Consider the following 18,671-nt stretch of genomic DNA (forward strand, 5'->3'; position numbering starts at 1 on the left):
ATGAGCAGCAGTTGTTTGCAAATGAAGTTGCTCTAACTTGCACTAGCTGACTATATAAAACCCAAAGAAAATTGTCAGAACAATTAGAAAACTTTTGCAGCTCCTCAACTAAACGAGTTTTTTCAGAGAAGATCCGCAACGTTTGATGGCAGCTCCTCAATTACTACGTTGTAAAACCTTTGAATGTCAGAGAGCATTCTTTCATCGTCTCTCATCACGAAGTTGATGGCAACACCTTTCCTCCCAAACCGTCCACTGCGTCCAATGCGGTGCAGGTAGTTCTCAGGCTGCGTCGGAAGATCATAGTTTATGACAAGGGAAACTTGTTGGACATCGATGCCTCGAGCCAAAAGATCCGTGGTAATAAGAACACGAGATGAACCAGAACGGAACTCGCGCATTATTATGTCTCTAGTGTTCTGATCCATGTCACCGTGAGTGGCAGAGACCGTATGATCCCGGCTACGCATCTTGTCAGTCAACCAGTCGACCTTTCTTCGAGTGTTCACGAAGATTACACTCTGAGTGATGGCTAAGGTCTCGTACAGATCGCAAAGCGTCTCGAGCTTCCATTCTTCCTTTTCAACGTTCACAAAGAACTGCTTTATGCCCTCCAGTGTGAGCTCATCACGTTTGACAAGGATCCTAACAGGTTTATTCATGAATTTCCTCGTTATCTCGAGCGCTTCAGGAGGCATTGTTGCGGAGAAAACTCCAACTTGGACTTTTGAAGGCAGAAGTTGGAAAATGTTATAGATCTAGCATCAAGAGTGAAAACAAAATGTTCAACAAGACTTGACCGTAGCGGTTCTTGATCTCTGTCTACTGCACTTCAATATGAATATGGACAGTAGTGTCTAACTATAGATGAAAAAAATGGGTTCTACTAACTCCTAGACATATATCACTTGCAGCCAGTATATCTACACTTGTGAGGACATACAGTTACAGAAAGAGGAGAATACCTGATCCTTGAAACCTCGAGAAAGCATTTCATCGGCCTCATCCAACACAAACATTTTAAGATGGTCAGGTCTAAGGGACCGTCTTTGCAGCATGTCAAATACACGCCCAGGAGTTCCAACAACGACATGAACTCCAGAGGCCAAAATGCGTTGGTCCTCACGGACGCTGGTTCCTCCTACGCAAGCATGCACCTTTACCCCAAGGTAGTCTCCGAGCGCTCGCATAACCTTCTCAATTTGCTGTGCAAGCTCACGAGTAGGTGCCAAAACCAAAGCCTGGCTTTGAACTAGTCCATAGTCTAGCTGTTGAAGGACACCAGAGCAGAAAGTAGCAGTTTTCCCAGTTCCAGATTGAGCCTGTTGAATAACGTCAAGACCTTTGCAGAAAGGAACAATTCCCCTTTGTTGAATAGCAGAGGGTTTTTCAAATCCTACATAGACAACCAACTTCAGTGCCCGCTCAATTCTGGTAAGGCAAGCAACTAAACAAAGAGGAAAAGGAAAAGTAAAATAGAACTTTCCATGCTTATGTGAAAAAAGTTACACTTCTTCAAGACACATTTCAAGGAGGAGACCAGAAAGACCTCTATGATTCAATATTTTACCTCAACCATATAATTGAAACGAAATTATGGCACTAAAAGAGTTGAGAATCAAATGTAAATGGGCTGCAAGATAATAAACCAAGCAATGCAACTAACATAAAGCACCAATCTTGAGTTCAAAGCTGAGAAGAGATATACCATATGCATAGATGCCCCTCAAGAGGTTCTCCTGCAAACCCATACCATCAAAGCTGTCCCAGACCTCATCATATGATGTAAAGAAATCTTGTCCATCAGCCGAAAGCCTGTGAACACAAAGAAACAAAAGAAATTTTACTTGCATCTAGTTGAACGTGCCTACCCTGTCATCGTGTTGGAAACTCTGGATATCAGAATTTGAAGAAAATACAAAATCTTATCTTTCTCAGGAATTAGGTAAGTAATTCATTATGTGACAGAATGATTGACAAAAATTAAGTTGTTCATACAAATCACTCATTTTGGTATCATATCGGCGAGCATCAAACTGTGATCCATCTGTTGCCACACCTGCCATGACTGCCAATTTTTCAAAAGTTAGGCACCTACATCAACATCTCCATAGTTTTCAAGAAAACACAAATTCAAAACAAAATATATTAAACCAGTAAACCAAAGCAAATTACGGACATGATATTTCGTTTCAGTTCATATTACCTTCCCTGAATTCTAGTTCAAAATTCAGCTACGATTTCCGTCAACCTCAAAAGTAATTTGTTTATGATCTTTGAGACTTTTAACAAGCTACCTTTTGATCATTACAGAACATTATCCAGTACTGGAAAATAAACATGAAACTGACAGCATCTCATCTACTACTTGTATCTTTATACATTTTGCAATTTAGTCATTCAAGTTCAATCTGATCCGATGATCCTTGAACGAAATAAACGGATCACCATCTTAGTCAAATCCCAGAACCTATTTCATATCTTTCTTTTACAATGCAGCTTAATTATTTGCACAACACCCACTGCAGCTCGCACAGAGCAGATATCCATCCATGATAAATCCAAACAGAAAAGAAAATAAAAACTCTTGCATGCAACAAATGAAACAATGTTTATGTAATTATTTTAGAAGATCATTGTAGTAACATATACAGCACAAACACTGAAATGTACAAGGAATCACACAAGAAGCACTGCAAAGAGAAATAGAATATCACCCAAAATAGAGAAATCGATTGATAAATAGTGTCAGAAATTCGTCGGAGTTGAGAAAAATGTTGGATAGTTGCAAAGTATGTTCCTTTTTTTTTTTTTGGTGCCCTTTGTGTGTGTATGTGTGCGTGTGAGAGTGTGTCCCACACTCCTCGGATCTTATAGCATGGAGTTTTCAGAGCGGGAGAGGGAGAGGGGAGAGTATCGAGTGATAATGATGATTAGAAAAGGAAAGCGTCAGCATTTTTTGTTTAGTTTGTGGAAGTTGTCCATGGGACTTCCCATTACATAAATTGCACGTGGCTACTAACTATGATGAGTTTCAGTTTAGAAGAAAATTTTCTAACATCCACGGTTCTCTCTGAGTTTAAACTGATCCCTGAAATAGTTTCCATGTGCCAAAAAATATTTGAGGTCTCCAATCAAAATCAAAGGCCCATTAGTCCCATATTTTCGGATGCATGGACACTGGATGATAGGCTAGTAACAATGAAGACGGTTCTGGCAAGAATCTCCCTAAAATAGAGAGGGATTATGTAGGAAAATTTACAAGGCAAGTTTTCAACTGAAAAATGGCACTGCGACTGCTCAACAAACCACCAGTTGCAAAGAGAGGATTTCACTGCCGGTCGTATTTAGGGGCCAGCATTCATTTGTATGGTGTTTGAAGCAGTTACCTTTAGTTTGAAAGACTCGCAGGTAGGGCAAATCCCTTCAGAAACTTTTTGTAAAACTTAGATAGTTTTCCAAGGACGTATATACGTTTTGATATCTCAGGGGAACGGTCAGCGTCCTGTTACCGTATCTTCTTTCCTCAACTTCATGAATATTTTTGCCCCTGCTGGGCGTTGTGCAATTATCTTGCTTTGAGAAAGCCAGTTGAAGCCTCTCTCTTACAGCATGCAGTATAGCCCCGTCCACCACGATGGGCATTAGAATCTATTCAAACTTTAAACAAGTAATGAGCAAGCCTTCATTGGTTCATGCAGTCAACATACCTGAAAAGGGTCCGAGCCTCACCTCTTGGCATGTTTTGGTAATAGCAAGGCATATTAGAAACCATCCAACAAGACTACCGCACCTGACTCGTCCAACTTACAGCGGCCTTTGTGACCAGTCCATATTCCTCGCAATTCATGCGGATTAATGGTATCCATAGGTACAATTCGGTGACTTCTTGCAGTCTAATGAACGAGTAGTTTGCAAGTTTTTCATGGATAGACTTCAAAAACTATTCCGTTAAAGGAAAAAGATGAGAAATCCGATGTAGTAGTGTGCTAGTTTGGTTTTTCTTTTTCACCATCCAGTTTTCTGTTATTCCCAAATTTCTTTCTGAGTAATCAAATTATTTACTGTAACATCTAAAGAGGTGCTATTACGGCAGAGTAAGAATCAAGAAGTAATGAAGGAAATGCTAGAAGCCCAAAATTTTCTCAACGTCATTCCCCATTTGGCTTCCAATATTTTCTGATAGTCACAAGTTCCACATCCACGGAAGCGAGCATTTCATCATTTGTTCCTCAGATCCTTGTCCTCTCAGACAGCAAGGATGTGATAGAAATAAGACTTTTCACAACATATTGGGAAGTCATCAGTGCACGCTACTTAGCTTTGACTAATGCCGTCTAAAGCCCTCTGCACCGGAATGTACACAAGTGGCTCCCAAACTGCGAGATGATATCCACTAATGCTCCATAACCAGCCACAGCGACAACCTGACAACAATTAAAAAGAGGAAGTATAGGTAAAGAATTAACTACCATGCAGCGCTCAATCTTCGAAGTACAAAATAGTCGTAGCATGTGGTTAGTGATTATCATAATTTACTTCCAACACAAATCATGAATTCAAGTGATCCCCATTAGCAGAATGGAATACAAGAATGTTCACAAGGTAGTTTTGCAGTCTGAAACATAACTCACCCCAGAAGAATGTAAAGAGACAGAAAATGAAGACTGTGGAGCACATTGTATCTTGGAAATAGTATCTCCATTCATGTCAAACCGGCTGACCACTGGTTCTGTTCCAACTGCTAATATCTGAAATACAAAGGTTAAAGAGTATCATATGAAACTAATTGATGAAGAATTCATACTAGGAAATGAAGAAGGCTTGCATGGCTGAAATGCTGACAAAAGAGGATCACATCTAATATGAAAAGAAATGATATAACAATATCTTCATCGACGTCCAACTCAACATCCCGCACTAACTGCTGCAATTCATAATAATGATGTAAAATTATTAAAGAAGAAGAGCAGGATTAAACTGAAACTGCAGTTGAAGGAGATACATGTGACTGAAGAGTTGCGCCAACAGACAATCATCAAGAATTATGGATACACTCTAGGAGGAAATTCCGTCCCCAACAAAAAGACAGAGAGTCAAAAATAAACGCGTAAAAGAAGAACCAAAAAATGTTATGGTAGATGATGTCAAAGGTCTGAATAAAGTATTAGGTATACTTAACCTATTAGACAAGTTTTAGAAGTCCACCACTAATCAAACATTTTGAGTCAACATATAGAAATTTAAGAAAGATGTTATACAAAGAAATATATGAAAAGATGAGAAACTACAAGTTATTGAGGCTTATAAATTCAGAGACAAGCCCAAGCACCTGCACTTTATTGATCGCAGAATGTCAAGATGTGAAATACATGTTAATTCAAAAGAACCACATTGTTAAGGAAGATGATCAAAGACATTCAATTGTAAAATTAGCCTCTGACAACAGAAAATTCTGATGTTACAAAAGCAGTTCAGTGGAGAAGAGCTTATGGAATAAATTTAGAGCACGAAAGACTCACTTGGTTATTGTCAAATGAAACATCCTGTACAGAAGCATTTGTGCTCATCCTTGACACACACTCGCAAGCAAGAAGATTCCAAAGAGATAATGACCTACCACTCCCACAAGCCTACAGGGGGTAAATGCACATCCAAGTGAGTAGCGGGCAACTTTTCCGTTACAAACAAAAAAAACTATCCAATTTTGTTCAATTAATTTTGTCAAGAAAAAGAAGACTACAACAGAAGGCCATACCCAAGACATTGCATACAGGTATGCAGAAAAGAGAGATGCCATGTAAAGGTACTCAGAATGGGGAAAAACTTAAAATCAGGTGTTACATGAGTTCTTACCAACCAGCTCTCACTATCATCGAGAGCAATGCAACTGATATCTGGAGAGGCGTCTTTCAAAGACTTATCCTTCCCTGGATTAATTCTTTCTACACACTTCCCACTTTTGCAGTCTGCTTTCACACCAATAGAAAAAGAGAAGAGGAAGGGGGAAAAAGTGCACAGATAAGTGAGAATAAGCACACAGGACATGAAAGATGAATAAGCACACAAATGACTTTAAGAATCATATTTACCCCATATTCGTATTGTCCCATCCTCTGAGCCAGTGATTATCTGAAAACACACTAGAAAGAAAGCAGAAAAAGAAACAGATTTAAGCAAAGTGGGAAATGAAACATAGAGATATCACTTAAGAATACAGCTACAGCATCAATACTGGAACATGAAGTTTTTAGGCTAATTTCTTAAACAGTGTAAATAAATCATGAATATCAGCATATAAACCCTAAGAAAATCCACCACTACTGATACATGTTGAAATACTTCCAAGAGGAAATCACTTTCTCACTTGATTGGACATGAGTAGCAGTAAAGTCAGAAGCCTAAAGCAACTGAGTTCACAACCGAGAAAAGAACACTATGCAAAGACGAGAACAGTAGAAAATAACAGTGGAATAAAAAATTACAAAATAAAGAACCAATTCTTTCAAATAACACCAATAAGATGCCGAAGGAAACGATAGGTTATACAAAAGGCAATACCAGGCATCAACCTCTTACACAGTCCAAAGAATAAATGACAAAAAATAAGTACATAAACTAAGAATGAGAACCAAAAAATTATTTAGACCTGACTGTGAGAGCTTTGGGCAACAATGCAATGCAGATAGCCGGAGTGACCCCTGAAAACTGTTTTGATTTTAGACTTCTCCTGGTACAATATACCTCTTTTCAGTAAAATTGAATCATTTGCTAAAAGCGAAGATAGAAAAGCAACAAAGATAATCAAAGTTCAGAAACAAAGGGTGTCAATTAACAAACAAATACATGAAAAAGGAAAAAGGTCTACATGAATAGTCATCTACAGAAAATACATACCAAATCCCAGCAATATGCACAAGAGTCACCAGCAGCGGCAAAAATAGATCCATTCTATACCAACAAATGAAAAACCATGTGAATCAACAGACTGAATAAGAGTACACAAACTCTTACAGATCACACAAGCTTAGCTGCAAAAAATCAAACTTTACAATGAAACTGGACACATAAAAGTATCAAATCAAAATCTGCTAACAAAACTGAACTTCCTAGTCGGTTGTTAAAAGGCAGAGATTCAAAAATATAGTCACAGTCAAAAAGAAAAAGAAGGGAAGGAACACTAGGAAAAGAGAAAAATCATTCAACCCTACGTAATTGTCATCTACAGTGTCCCTTCTAACTCTAACAGCCTGTGTTCCTCAAATCATTTGCATAGGTATAGATCCTTTAACCAAAAAATGATGACTTCAGCATGACTTACTGCATTTGATGACTTCATTACAGCATTATCAGAACCATAAAGATATTTCATCGCAAGATGGATCATCCATAAGGGCATTGCAAGTCACATCACTAATTTTACCAACCTGCAACAATGGAGCTATTTTCTTCTGTTGTCATTTTTATTGTACTCTATTGTTTTTTGTCTTCCTTTTTATATATCAGGGAGCTGCTCTCCAGGAAAATTGTTGTACAAGCAGTTTGACAAAATAAGGAAAAAAATTACAAACCTGAGTGTCAACAGCAACAGCATTGTTCTCTGGGATTGGAGAAAGTGCGCTCCACGGACCTCTGCAAAGCAAATAATATGTAAGATGGAACTAAAATAAGAAAAAAAAATAAACTTAGCATACTGGGCATAATGCTAAAACCAAGATGACAATGTTTAATAGAAATTTAAATAAAAAAATGTACACACCACAAGAATGGCAGAAACAGAGAACTAGAAGTGCTATCATGGGTGAGGGCATATTCATCCAAACCATGTAGTTTATGCTAATTTGGACCACCTACATAATGCAACAACAAAACATAAAGCAACATGCTCTAGCATGGGTAAGGGCATATGCACCGAAACCGTGTATCAAAAGCTAATTAAAAGCACATTATCTCATCCAAATTTGAAAACATGTTTTTAAAGTCAAAAGCTGTCAACCCAATCTACACTATGAAAAAATAGAATCAGTGGTTCCAAAATGTATCAAATGAAGTCAGGGACCAAATTTTCAATCCCACAAATTTGTGGAATATCAAAAAACTGTGGACATCCTTGACATGAATGTGTAAAGCAACAAGGATTTCCCCAGTGCAGTGCTATACTAGGTTTGAAAGTGACTAACTTGTGCTGAGGATTAACGAAGTCAATAACTGGCTGCATATTTCCCCCTGCAAAAGTTGACCAGATGAGATATCAAGTACATGAAACCAAGAATAATATAGGAGGAGACAAGATTTAAGATCAGCAAATACTTGCTATTACGAGTTATGGACCTACTTCAATACCATTCCTATCTGGAAACTTAAAATGTTGACTGTAAAAGTTTTAATCAAGCCAGCCAAAACAATACAACATCCTCCAAGCGAATATCTCAGCAACCAAGGTTAGTCAGAAATAAACAGATTGCAGACAGAGAGGCATTCAGGCAGACTTGTACCGTGAAATTTTGGTAAGTAGAATGCTGGATTCACAGACAAAGTTTATACAGGTTTTTTGTTTTCTACTTGTTACCACTAGCATTTAAAGATTGAAAGTTCTAGTAATCCTACATTTGAAACTCTGTTATGAAGAGGCATTACCTAAACTAAAATCTTTCTTTCACAGTTCAAAACTAGGACAATCCAATAACTGAAGTTCCCAGAACTGTGAAACATGTTGAACTCATTTTGCAATTTTAGTCGACTACAGTGTACCATCTTCTGTAGACAATTCATTTAACCAAAGCCTTGTACATCAGACGTCAAAGATGGAAACTTGAAATAAATACTCAACCTCGTTTACTAGCCTAAATTAAAATGATTTCCATGAGGTATAAAATAATATATTCCATCATTTTGAGACTAAAGCATGCAAAGAAACAATGGCTTTAAGAACAGACCACCTTGCCCGGGCACATCAAAATCTGCTATTTCTTTCCATTTCCACCCTCGAATTCGACCATCATCCCCGCAACTGCACAACATTTCACCACGTAAAAATTGTTGCATGTCCTCATGACACAGTAGTAACAATCCCAGGAGTCAACTTCTATAAAAGACATCCATTTGTACACCACCACATGCACATAGCAAATTCTTTCAGTTTAAATATTATCATGCTTAATCACCAATGCTTTAAATAAAGCGCATAAGATAGTGAAATATGATGGATTAAAAAGATAGGCTATCTATGTACTTGACAGCATGTCATTATCAAAATTCGCATTCATCTCAAATAGAACCTCAGAAAGGTCCCAGTTTCATGTGCCATTTTAGTTGATTGCAAATGCAAGTCAAAAGTATTATCCCAGTGGGAAAATCTTAAGTTTCTTTTAACCAATTATATGCTGACAGAGATTCCCAGCTTGATAAACCAAACTTGTTAAAGTATATATGACAGACTCAGCCCAAAATCAGTTTCATAGAATATTTCTAATCACATTCCTCTGTCCTTGTCTCTCTAAAGTTAGACACTCTCTCTCTCACTCTCTCTGTGGTTCAGTTGCCATAACTTTAATTTATTATGAGGTTACCAAACTAGTAGTGGCTAAACTGACTCTGATTGAACGAAAAGAAATACTAAGAACAAGAAGAGACAGGCTTAGACAGTCCAAAATAAGTGAAAAATGCAATTGTCAGCCCTTGACAATTGACAACTCAATTTCTAGTTACACCAGACAGACTCATCGTATTCCACAAAATTAAGTCATCTATTTTCATGTAATCCAACATGACATTTGAAAGCTCACAGACATGCTTACAAGCTGAATTGACAGACCAAGGAGGAGCTGAAATTCCATTCAATTACCTTAGTAATAAAGAATCCTCGCCATGGCCGTAAAATTTAACATCATAAGCAGGGCCTTCATGTCCTTGGATCAAAAAATTAGGTTCCGCTACCAACAAACTACACACCAAAATAATCAAGACGCCCAGTTAACCCAGATCACTTAAAAACAAAGCAAACACTAACATATTACCGGTCTCCGGTGCTCACTTACTTGTGAGCAGCTCTAGCATTCCCAAAACCCAAACCCTAACACAACAAGAAGAATTAAAAAAAGAAAAATCAAAACCGCACTTATATTCATATGAGATGAAAATCAGGTGGATGCAACCGAATTAGGAAAAAAAAATGTAGCAAGCGTGAAAGAGAGATGAGAGATTACGAGGCAAGAAGAGATGGAGTAAGAGGCGATGGAGCCGTCGCTGCAGGCCGTGACGATGACGTCAGGATTTAAGTTAGAATTACCAGGGTTTGGGGCGAAGGCGGTTCGGAAAACGGTCCGACAAAGAGTTTCCCGGTGCTGCAAAATGGAGTCTCTGTAGACGTCTTCATCCCAGTTTGTGCAGTCCATTATTGCTGCCGCCATTACTTTTTCTCTTAATTCTGAGTTTCTGGTTTGAGGTTTTAGATCATTCCCGTTATCACCAGCGGAGCAGGGAGGAGCAAAGGTTCGGTGGCGTAGTTGTCGTTAATTAATTTTGTGCCTTACGACATCGTTTCGCCATATTTTATTTTACTTCTATTTTTTTCCCTTGACTTTTACGTAGTCGGGAGATGTTAGGCATGCGTAAAAGTACCTTCTCCGCTATTTTTTGAGGTGCTTTTACAAATTTTACTGTAACAGTAATAGTGTATATGAAAAATTTTTACTATATAAAATTTTTTTGAAATATTTGATATATTAAATGAATAAGATATTTTTTGAGTTATTGTGTATTACTGTAACATTGTATTTGAAAAACTTATTTTTGAAAAAATGATCAATCCAAACGGAGTCATGACAGATTGTCAATGATAAATTTTTTTTTTCTAGTCCAAAATTTATCTCCTTAAATTGTATTTGCAGTACGTTAAATTTGCAATATGTTAAACTTCTTCCAAATTGTGTTGAGAGTGAGAAAAATTTAAAAAAAAATAAATAAATTTCTTTCCTAAGAATTCGTTGAGTAATTCGGAAAAATGGAGAATAAATGTGAAATCTCAAATACGACCCATCTCACTTTAAAAAAAAAAAAAACTTTCTTTATGCCAACTTTGTTCTTCATATATTCGTTATCGGTACATATATATTTGATGACAGATAAAGATACATTTTAGTTATCATTTCTTTTATTTCTTCCAAAACTCAAGCGACTGAAATAAAGAATTTGTCATGTAGAAAGTAGAAAGGCCAGGAGCCCTCAAGTAGAAAGTAGAAGTCAAACTTCTGCCAGAATAAATTACAACTGCTAAATGCTAATCATTCAATAAGCTAAATAGTCAATAAGCACCTCCATCTGAGCTAGCTCACTCGTCCATGAGATCTGAGATCTTTATTAGCCCCACAAAGCAAAAGGAGAAGTCTGTCTTCTCAGATCATCTGTAGCAATGGATGTTGTGAGCCCTCTGGTCAACCTTCTCACCACCATTGTTAATTACATTTTCCCAAGAGTAGATAATGTTGTGAATTTGGATCAAAGCATTCACTCCCTCGAGGGTGCTCTGGTGGAGCTCACAGAAGCCAGGGATGACTTGAAGAAACAAGTTGATCGAGCAGAGCTTTTGGGATTAACATGCACTAACCAAGTCAAAGGTTGGCTGGAAAGAGTAGAAAGTGTGGAAACAGAAGTAAGATCCATCACACAAGATGTTGAAAATGGAAGGAGTAATGGTTGCTGTGGAAAGAACTACTGTTCAAGATATAAATTCAGCGGGAAGGTTTTGCGGATTCTTTCAGCAATCAATGACTTGAAGGGAAAAGCGATTTTGGATGTCAACCTTGCTGATGGACTGCTTCTTGTTCCTGTGGTGGAAATACCTACTAGGCCAGCTATAGGGATAGAATTGATGCTGAAAAGTGTGCAAGAATTGCTCAAGGAGGTGAATACTGGGATTATTGGAATATATGGAATTGGTGGGATAGGGAAGACTACCCTTCTGAAGAGCATAAATAATGGCTTTTTGACATTAGAGCATGACTTTGATGTGGTAATCTGGGCTGTGGTGTCTAAAGAACTTGTTGTTGAGAAAATTCAGCAAGCCATTGGGGTGAGGTTAGGCTTGTCTTGGGATGAAAACCAGTTCCAGGAATTGCGAACTTCAAGGATATACAGTGTCATGAGGAGGAGGAAATTTCTACTGCTCTTAGATGATGTTTGGGAAGGGCTTGATTTTGAGAAGATTGGAGTTCCTCTTCCCAGCAGGGAAAACGGATGCAAAGTCATATTCACCACTCGCTCAATGGATGTTTGCAGCGACATGGATGCCAATTGCAAGCTGAAGGTGGAGTTCTTGAATGAGCGGCAATCATGGCAGCTTTTTCATGAAAAGGTTGGGAGACAGATGATGGATTCAACAGTCATTTCAGCTTATGCGGATACCATTGTCAGAAAATGTGGAGGCCTTCCACTAGCTCTAGTCACCATTGGAAGGGCTATGGCAAACAAACAAACAGAAGAGGAGTGGAAGTATGCCATAGAAGTGCTGAACAAATCTCCTTCAGAACTCCGTGGTATGGAAGATGTTTTTACACTGCTTAAATTCAGCTATGACAATCTAGAGAATGATATACTAAGATTATGCTTCTTGTATTGTTCATTATTTCCTGAAGACTATCCAATAGAGAAAGAACAGATTATAGAATACTGGGCAGGGGAGGGGTTTCTAGGTAGCGCTGGTGATGATGTCCATACAATAGGACATGCTATCATTGGTTCTCTCAAAGTAGCTTGTTTCTTGGAAAATGGTGAAGAGGAAACCCAAGTAAAGATGCATGATGTTGTCAGAAGTTTTGCTTTATGGGTTGCATCCGGTGGTGGAAAGAATGGCGCTAAAATCTTAATGCAGGCTAGCTCAGGACTGACAGAAGCACCTGCAGCTGAAAACTGGGAAGCAGCACAGAGAATTTCATTACTGGATAATGAAATCACTGAAATATCTGGAACTCCTGTTTGTCCTCATTTGTCTACCTTGCTGCTACAATGGAACAGCGATCTCAACAAAATCTCAGAAAATTTTTTTCAATATATGCCCAATCTCAAGGTTTTGGACTTATCACTTACCAGTCTCAGAGAGATACCAAAGAACATTGGTAATCTGGCTGAGTTGCAGCATCTTGATTTGTCAGGAACTAAAATAAGCACGCTGCCTAGAGAATTGGGAGGTCTGGCAAAGCTGAGGCTTTTGGATCTGCAACGCAATCGGTATCTTAAGAGCATTCCACATACAGCGATAACTGGACTCTCTCGATTGAAAGTATTGAACTTCTATTACAGTTTTGGGGATTGGGAGTTGCAAGATCTTGATGATGATGATGATCAAGCTAGGCTCTCCGACTTGGAATCCTTGCAACATCTGACCTCCTTAGGGATCACATTGGCCAATTTATATGCCCTGGAAAGGCTATCTGGTAGCAGAACTTTGCGCAGATGTGTAAAATACTTGTATATAAGGGAGTGCGAAGGCTTTTATAACTTGCAACTATCACACAGTACAGGAGATGGTGAGAGACTACGAAGGCTCAGCATTAACAACTGTCCAGACTTTAAGTATTTGGCAATCATTGATGGGGCTCAGAATAACTGGCTGCCAAACCTTGAGGTTCTTGCCATGCATGGTCTTCCAAGCTTGATATCGGTATGGAGAAATCCAATGAGCAAAGGATGCCTCCGAAATCTTCGTTCTGTCAACATCTGGTACTGTGACAAATTGAAGAACGTTAGCTGGATTTTAAAGCTTCCAAAGCTTGAAATGATTTACTTATTTTACTGTAGGGAGATGGAAGAAATAATAAGTGGAGATCAAGTGGAAGATGAGGATTACCTGAATGCTTTTCCTCGCCTCAGAATCATGTCAATTAGAAAACTGCCTAAATTAAAGAGCATCTCTCAAGAGAATATGTCTTTTCCATCTTTGAAGAAAATTGCTGTGATAGATTGTCCAAAGCTGAATAAGCTACCACTCAAGGCCCATAATGTAGCAGAACTGCCAACTATCTACTGTTACAAGGAGTGGTGGGATGCTCTGGAGTGGGATGATGCAGACACCAAATCCACCTTCCTTCCCCACTTCACATCAGCATGATGGAGCACTTATTGCCTCAAAGTCTCGCACTTCAGAATCTCCTCTCTGTTAGTGGCTCTTGCTTATAATCGTCATTTCCCTCTGTGCTTGCCCGGTAGATTTGAAGATGCATAATACATCAAGAACAAATTACTCCATATGCAACGTCTCTCAAAGATAGGTTCAGAGTCATATTTTCAGTAAAAGTATAATATCCTGAGGTTAAATACCCTTCAATGCTTAAATATCTGCAAGTGCACTTGTTAGCATAAAAAAGAAATGCAGCAGGAAAATCGGAAACCAATTGTATCAACTCAGAGTAGATTGGAGACAAAAGAAAGTTTCACCCCGAACTCCATTTACTGTTTGCTGCTGTCTGGCAAATGGTGCTTCATTGAGTTGGCATTGTTGACAACCTGAAGTTCTTTTTCAAAGGGTTTCGTTGCAAACTCCCACCCAAGTTCCTGGAGCAGAATCAGCAAAGTCCTGATTTTCCCAAGAAAATGTCCATGCTTCCGTACATGCATTGTTAAATTCACGACTTGTATGTAACCAATATTACGTTAACCCCAGAAGGAAAAAACTAGTCATAATGTAGTTTAGAGTTTTCCTTGAAGCTAATAACTTGCATACGATCTTAATCAAGAGACGCAATCATTACACGACTTACAGGGCAGAGCAAGCAAATTAAGGGCACTTTAGGATTCATAAAAGAGCCCTTTGAAGAATTTCATCATTCACTATCATTTTGTTGTTAATTCTGGGATGGGTATCAGTGGGCAAAAAGAGACAGTTAGTGACTAGATAGACTTTGCTCGATTCACGGAAGTGGAGTTCCTCGACTAATTATCATTTCGCGGGCTATGCTGCTTTTACAATTTTCGTGGAGTGTCAAGCTAGGACTGGAAATTCTCAATTTCAAGCCAGCATTTTCTGCAATACCATTCCTTTTCCCAAAACAGACTAATGCAATGTTTGGCCCTGTCTAGGTTGATAGAAGTCTTTCCTACGCTCCTTTAGTTTCTTTAATTTGTTTAATGCCCCTAAGATTTAACTAAGCATTAGTGTGAAAAGGTGCAAAAAATATCGCTAAGATTCTCCTAGGAAAATTGTTTGGATGAGTGAATACCATCAAGTATATATGCATTTTGTTAGCTACATTCTTTTTCAACCCAACCATGAAATACTAATTAGTATCTTTGTCAAAACCACAAGATCTCTAATTAAACTATACATACTTTTATGTGTATCTCAAGCATACACAAAATTAGGACCATATTAAAAAGTCATGAGATATGATATTCTTCTATATGGTTTGTGTTGTATGCTATACTACAAATAGTTCTTGATAGTGTGTATGGAAAGGTATGCTTTTTTTTTCTTTTTTTGCTTTAAATGATTAAGAGAGGATTGGATGAGATTTAGAGAAAAAAAAATAACATGCACAAATTATGTTTTGGATTGGAAAAAGTAGGTTTCTTAGTTAATTATTGAATATGAATGCATTACTATCTAAAATATGTGGCCATTAACAAGTCTAGTAATATTGGTAAATAATAGAATTTTTCTAATCATAGTTAACATAGACACCTCTTTACCATATATATATATATATATATATATATATATATATATATATATATATATATATATGCACATTTATTACATTCATTAGCAATTAAATTCTTTTTTTCAATTCAAGTTTCAATTTTGTAAAAAATAGTTGAACTTTGCTACTGTAAAAAATGGTACTACTTAGAAATATATATATATATATTAAAGTAATTGACGATCTATGAAGTTGAGTTGTACTTTGTCACAATGCAAAATTCTAATTTAAAGCATGATACATTGGGCGGAAGTATTGTATCTTTTAGGTATCATATTTTCGAATTAAACTCACTATTATGGTGAAATAAGTGTGTTTTATCCTTAAATTGTAATAATTTTAAATATTTAAAATGATTCTCAAAGAGGACTATAATCTTCCCATACTACGTACCAGCCATTTGCAAAAGAAAATGTGCAAAATAACGAGGCTAAAATGCAAAAAAAAAAAAAAAAAAAGCAATTTAATGTCAAGTCCCAAGTCCCAATTCCAAAGCCCAAACTGGCTACAAGATTCTGTTTCTGGTTGTGCTTTGGGGGCATCGGTCCATCGGTGGACAGGATCTGAAAATTACTTCGGTTTTTCTTTTTCTATAAACAAACCCAAATTCATATAAAACCCCTCAAAACCCTACATTTTCCTGCCAAGCTACCTGCCCTTATAGCAAATCAAACCCTCTTTTATCAATTCAGTTTCATCATACATATGTAAGTCCCATAATTCTTTGTATCAATTTTTACACAAAATTTACGTCTTTGGTAACATCCATCTGATTGATGCCTACATGTTGATTGCATTTACATATTTGATATTGTGTTATAGAGAACAATGGTGTTTCTGATTGGTTGTATGTGTTTGATTTTTCCAATGGCAGATTAGTCTCTAGAAAGGAGAAGGAACTTTTGCTTTCAGTATAAGAAATTTCATTCAACATCGAGTTTTTGACGAAGGGTTAGGCTTAGTTTTAAGAATGGCTGACAAAGATTCTGCATCTGGATCTAATTATGAAAACCCAGATCGAAATTCTGATGAAAACCCTGTTTCTAGCTATAAAGCTTCCCTAGAGAATCTGGTTCAAAGATTCCAAAACTCGAACCCTTTTGATCAGAAACACAAATTTTGGGAGACACAGCCCGTTGGGCAGTTTAAGGATGTTGGGAATTCTAGTTTACCTGAGGGGCCGATTGAACTGCCTACGCCATTGTCTGAGGTAAAACAAGAGCCTTATAATCTTCCGAACTCGTATGAATGGAGTACATGTGACATGGGGTCTGATGAAGTATGCAATGAGGTTTACGTGTTGTTGACCAATAACTATGTGGAGGATGACGATAACATGTTCAGGTTTAATTACTCGAAGGAGTTTCTTCGTTGGGCTTTGCGTTCTCCTGGGTATTATAGCAGTTGGCATGTTGGAGTTCGTGTTAAGGCTTCGAAGAAGTTGGTTGCTTTCATTAGTGGCATTCCTGTGAACATGAGGGTTCGAGATCAAGTTGTGAAAATGGCTGAGGTTAACTTTTTATGCGTTCATAAGAAACTTAGGTCGAAGAGACTTGCTCCGGTTATGATTAAGGAGGTTACGAGGAGGATTCACTTGGAGAATGTTTGGCAGGCTGCTTACACTGCTGGAGTGCTTCTTCCAACACCATTGACTACTAGCCAATACTGGCATAGGACTTTAAACCCAAAAAAACTGATTGATGTTGGGTTTTCCAGGCTTGGTGAGAGGATGACGATGAGCAGGGCCATTAAACTCTACAAGTTGCCAACTTCAACTTCAACCCCTGGTTTAAGAAAAATGGAACTCAGAGATGTTCCGTCTGTGACCCAGCTGCTTAGGAACTACTTGAGCCGATTTTCTGTAGCTCCAGAATTTGATGATAATGAGGTGGAGCACTGGCTCCTTCCCCAAGAGAATGTGGTTGATAGTTACTTAGTGGAGAGTCAAGTGACACATGAGATTACTGACTTTTTCAGCTTCTACACTCTTCCTTCTTCCATTCTTCACAGCCAGGAGTACTCAATTTTGAAAGCAGCTTATACATTCTATTATGTCTCAACAAATACTCCATTGCTCCAACTGATGAATGATGCACTTATCATTGCAAAGCAGGAGAATTTTGATGTGTTTAATGCACTAGATGTTATGGAGAATGAGTCTTTCCTAAAGGAACTTAAATTTGGACAGGGTGATGGCCAACTGTACTACTATCTTTACAACTATAGGCTAAATCAGGCGCTTAGGCCATCAGGACTGGGTCTTGTACTTTTGTAGCTTGATATGTGATTCGGGACAATTATCATGCACCACTGAGCTAAACTTATTTTTGGTTTTTCATTTTGCTATTGATGGAATACTGGATTCTTATTGTCCATTGGGTCCAGAGTAATAAGAGGATTTGTCTGTTACTTGAAGACTGTAAGTTCACTATCTGGGGAATTGCTGGATGCTTGTGGATTATCTTTGAGCTAATAAGGCTTGTGGGGAAGATGAAATGATTTTCTATGGTTTAATAGTTTTAAGATATAAGTGTCTTTTCTTTCACATTGTAACTTATAGTAATATTTGCTCTTTTGCAGCAAGTGCACAATTTCTCCTAACCATATACTATGTTCTATGTTTTTTTCTCATGTGGTTGGTCGTAATTTGACCGAGATAGATTTGATCACTGTCTTTTTTCTCTATTACACATGTTTAAGTGCTTTAAATTTCTACCATTTGACATGTTTTGGAATTTATGTACTATATGTTAGTTTATGTGTTGAATGTTTTAACGTATTTCTGCTTTTGCTTTGCAGTTGTGTAACTTTTTCTGTTTGACAGCGTCATTGCCAATTGTAATTGATTTCTGTCACTCTCACTTCCTTTTGCTTAGTATTAGTGTGCTGGTCCTTCCATCTTTAAGGATGGCATACAGTTTTCTTGAATGCTTGGACCAATGGCCTTGTTTCATTTTGACAAAAGGTAAAATGCTTTTC

General features: G+C 37.7%; 3 protein-coding genes across 4 annotated transcripts; 2 read left to right on the top strand and 1 right to left on the bottom strand.

Moving 5' to 3' along the window:
* LOC113696313 (eukaryotic initiation factor 4A-15-like) lies at positions 1 to 10,530 on the bottom strand. Its single transcript, XM_072055994.1, has 18 exons — positions 10,206 to 10,530; positions 10,038 to 10,072; positions 9,845 to 9,943; positions 8,940 to 9,010; positions 8,181 to 8,226; positions 7,572 to 7,632; positions 6,898 to 6,951; positions 6,650 to 6,730; positions 6,093 to 6,132; positions 5,857 to 5,969; positions 5,523 to 5,633; positions 4,635 to 4,751; positions 4,342 to 4,427; positions 3,390 to 3,424; positions 1,999 to 2,068; positions 1,709 to 1,815; positions 966 to 1,396; positions 1 to 758 (listed from the first exon to the last, which is right to left on the bottom strand). The coding sequence occupies exons 1-18, from the start codon at positions 10,407 to 10,409 to the stop codon at positions 123 to 125; spliced, it is 2,397 nt and encodes a 798-aa protein (XP_071912095.1). The 5' UTR covers positions 10,410 to 10,530; the 3' UTR covers positions 1 to 122.
* Positions 10,531 to 11,234: 704 nt separating this feature from the next.
* LOC113694940 (disease resistance protein RPS2-like) lies at positions 11,235 to 14,517 on the top strand. 2 transcript variants are annotated; one of them, XM_072055034.1, is made up of 2 exons: positions 11,235 to 13,716; positions 13,795 to 14,517. In XM_072055034.1, the coding sequence occupies exons 1-2, from the start codon at positions 11,411 to 11,413 to the stop codon at positions 14,102 to 14,104; spliced, it is 2,616 nt and encodes an 871-aa protein (XP_071911135.1). In that variant the 5' UTR covers positions 11,235 to 11,410; the 3' UTR covers positions 14,105 to 14,517. The 2 variants fall into 2 exon arrangements, with proteins under 2 accessions (XP_071911135.1, XP_071911136.1); XM_072055035.1 differs by having other exon boundaries at positions 11,235 to 12,533; positions 12,633 to 14,517.
* A 1,715-nt stretch (positions 14,518 to 16,232) lies between these two features.
* On the top strand, positions 16,233 to 18,323 carry LOC113694790 (glycylpeptide N-tetradecanoyltransferase 1-like). The gene is made up of 2 exons (XM_072055036.1): positions 16,233 to 16,399; positions 16,567 to 18,323. The coding sequence occupies exon 2, from the start codon at positions 16,663 to 16,665 to the stop codon at positions 17,965 to 17,967; it is 1,305 nt and encodes a 434-aa protein (XP_071911137.1). The 5' UTR covers positions 16,233 to 16,399; positions 16,567 to 16,662; the 3' UTR covers positions 17,968 to 18,323.
* The last annotated feature ends 348 nt before the right edge of the window (positions 18,324 to 18,671 follow it).

Source organism: Coffea arabica, chromosome 6e (assembly GCF_036785885.1).
Source record: "Coffea arabica cultivar ET-39 chromosome 6e, Coffea Arabica ET-39 HiFi, whole genome shotgun sequence".
NCBI classification, from domain to species: domain Eukaryota; kingdom Viridiplantae; phylum Streptophyta; class Magnoliopsida; order Gentianales; family Rubiaceae; genus Coffea; species Coffea arabica.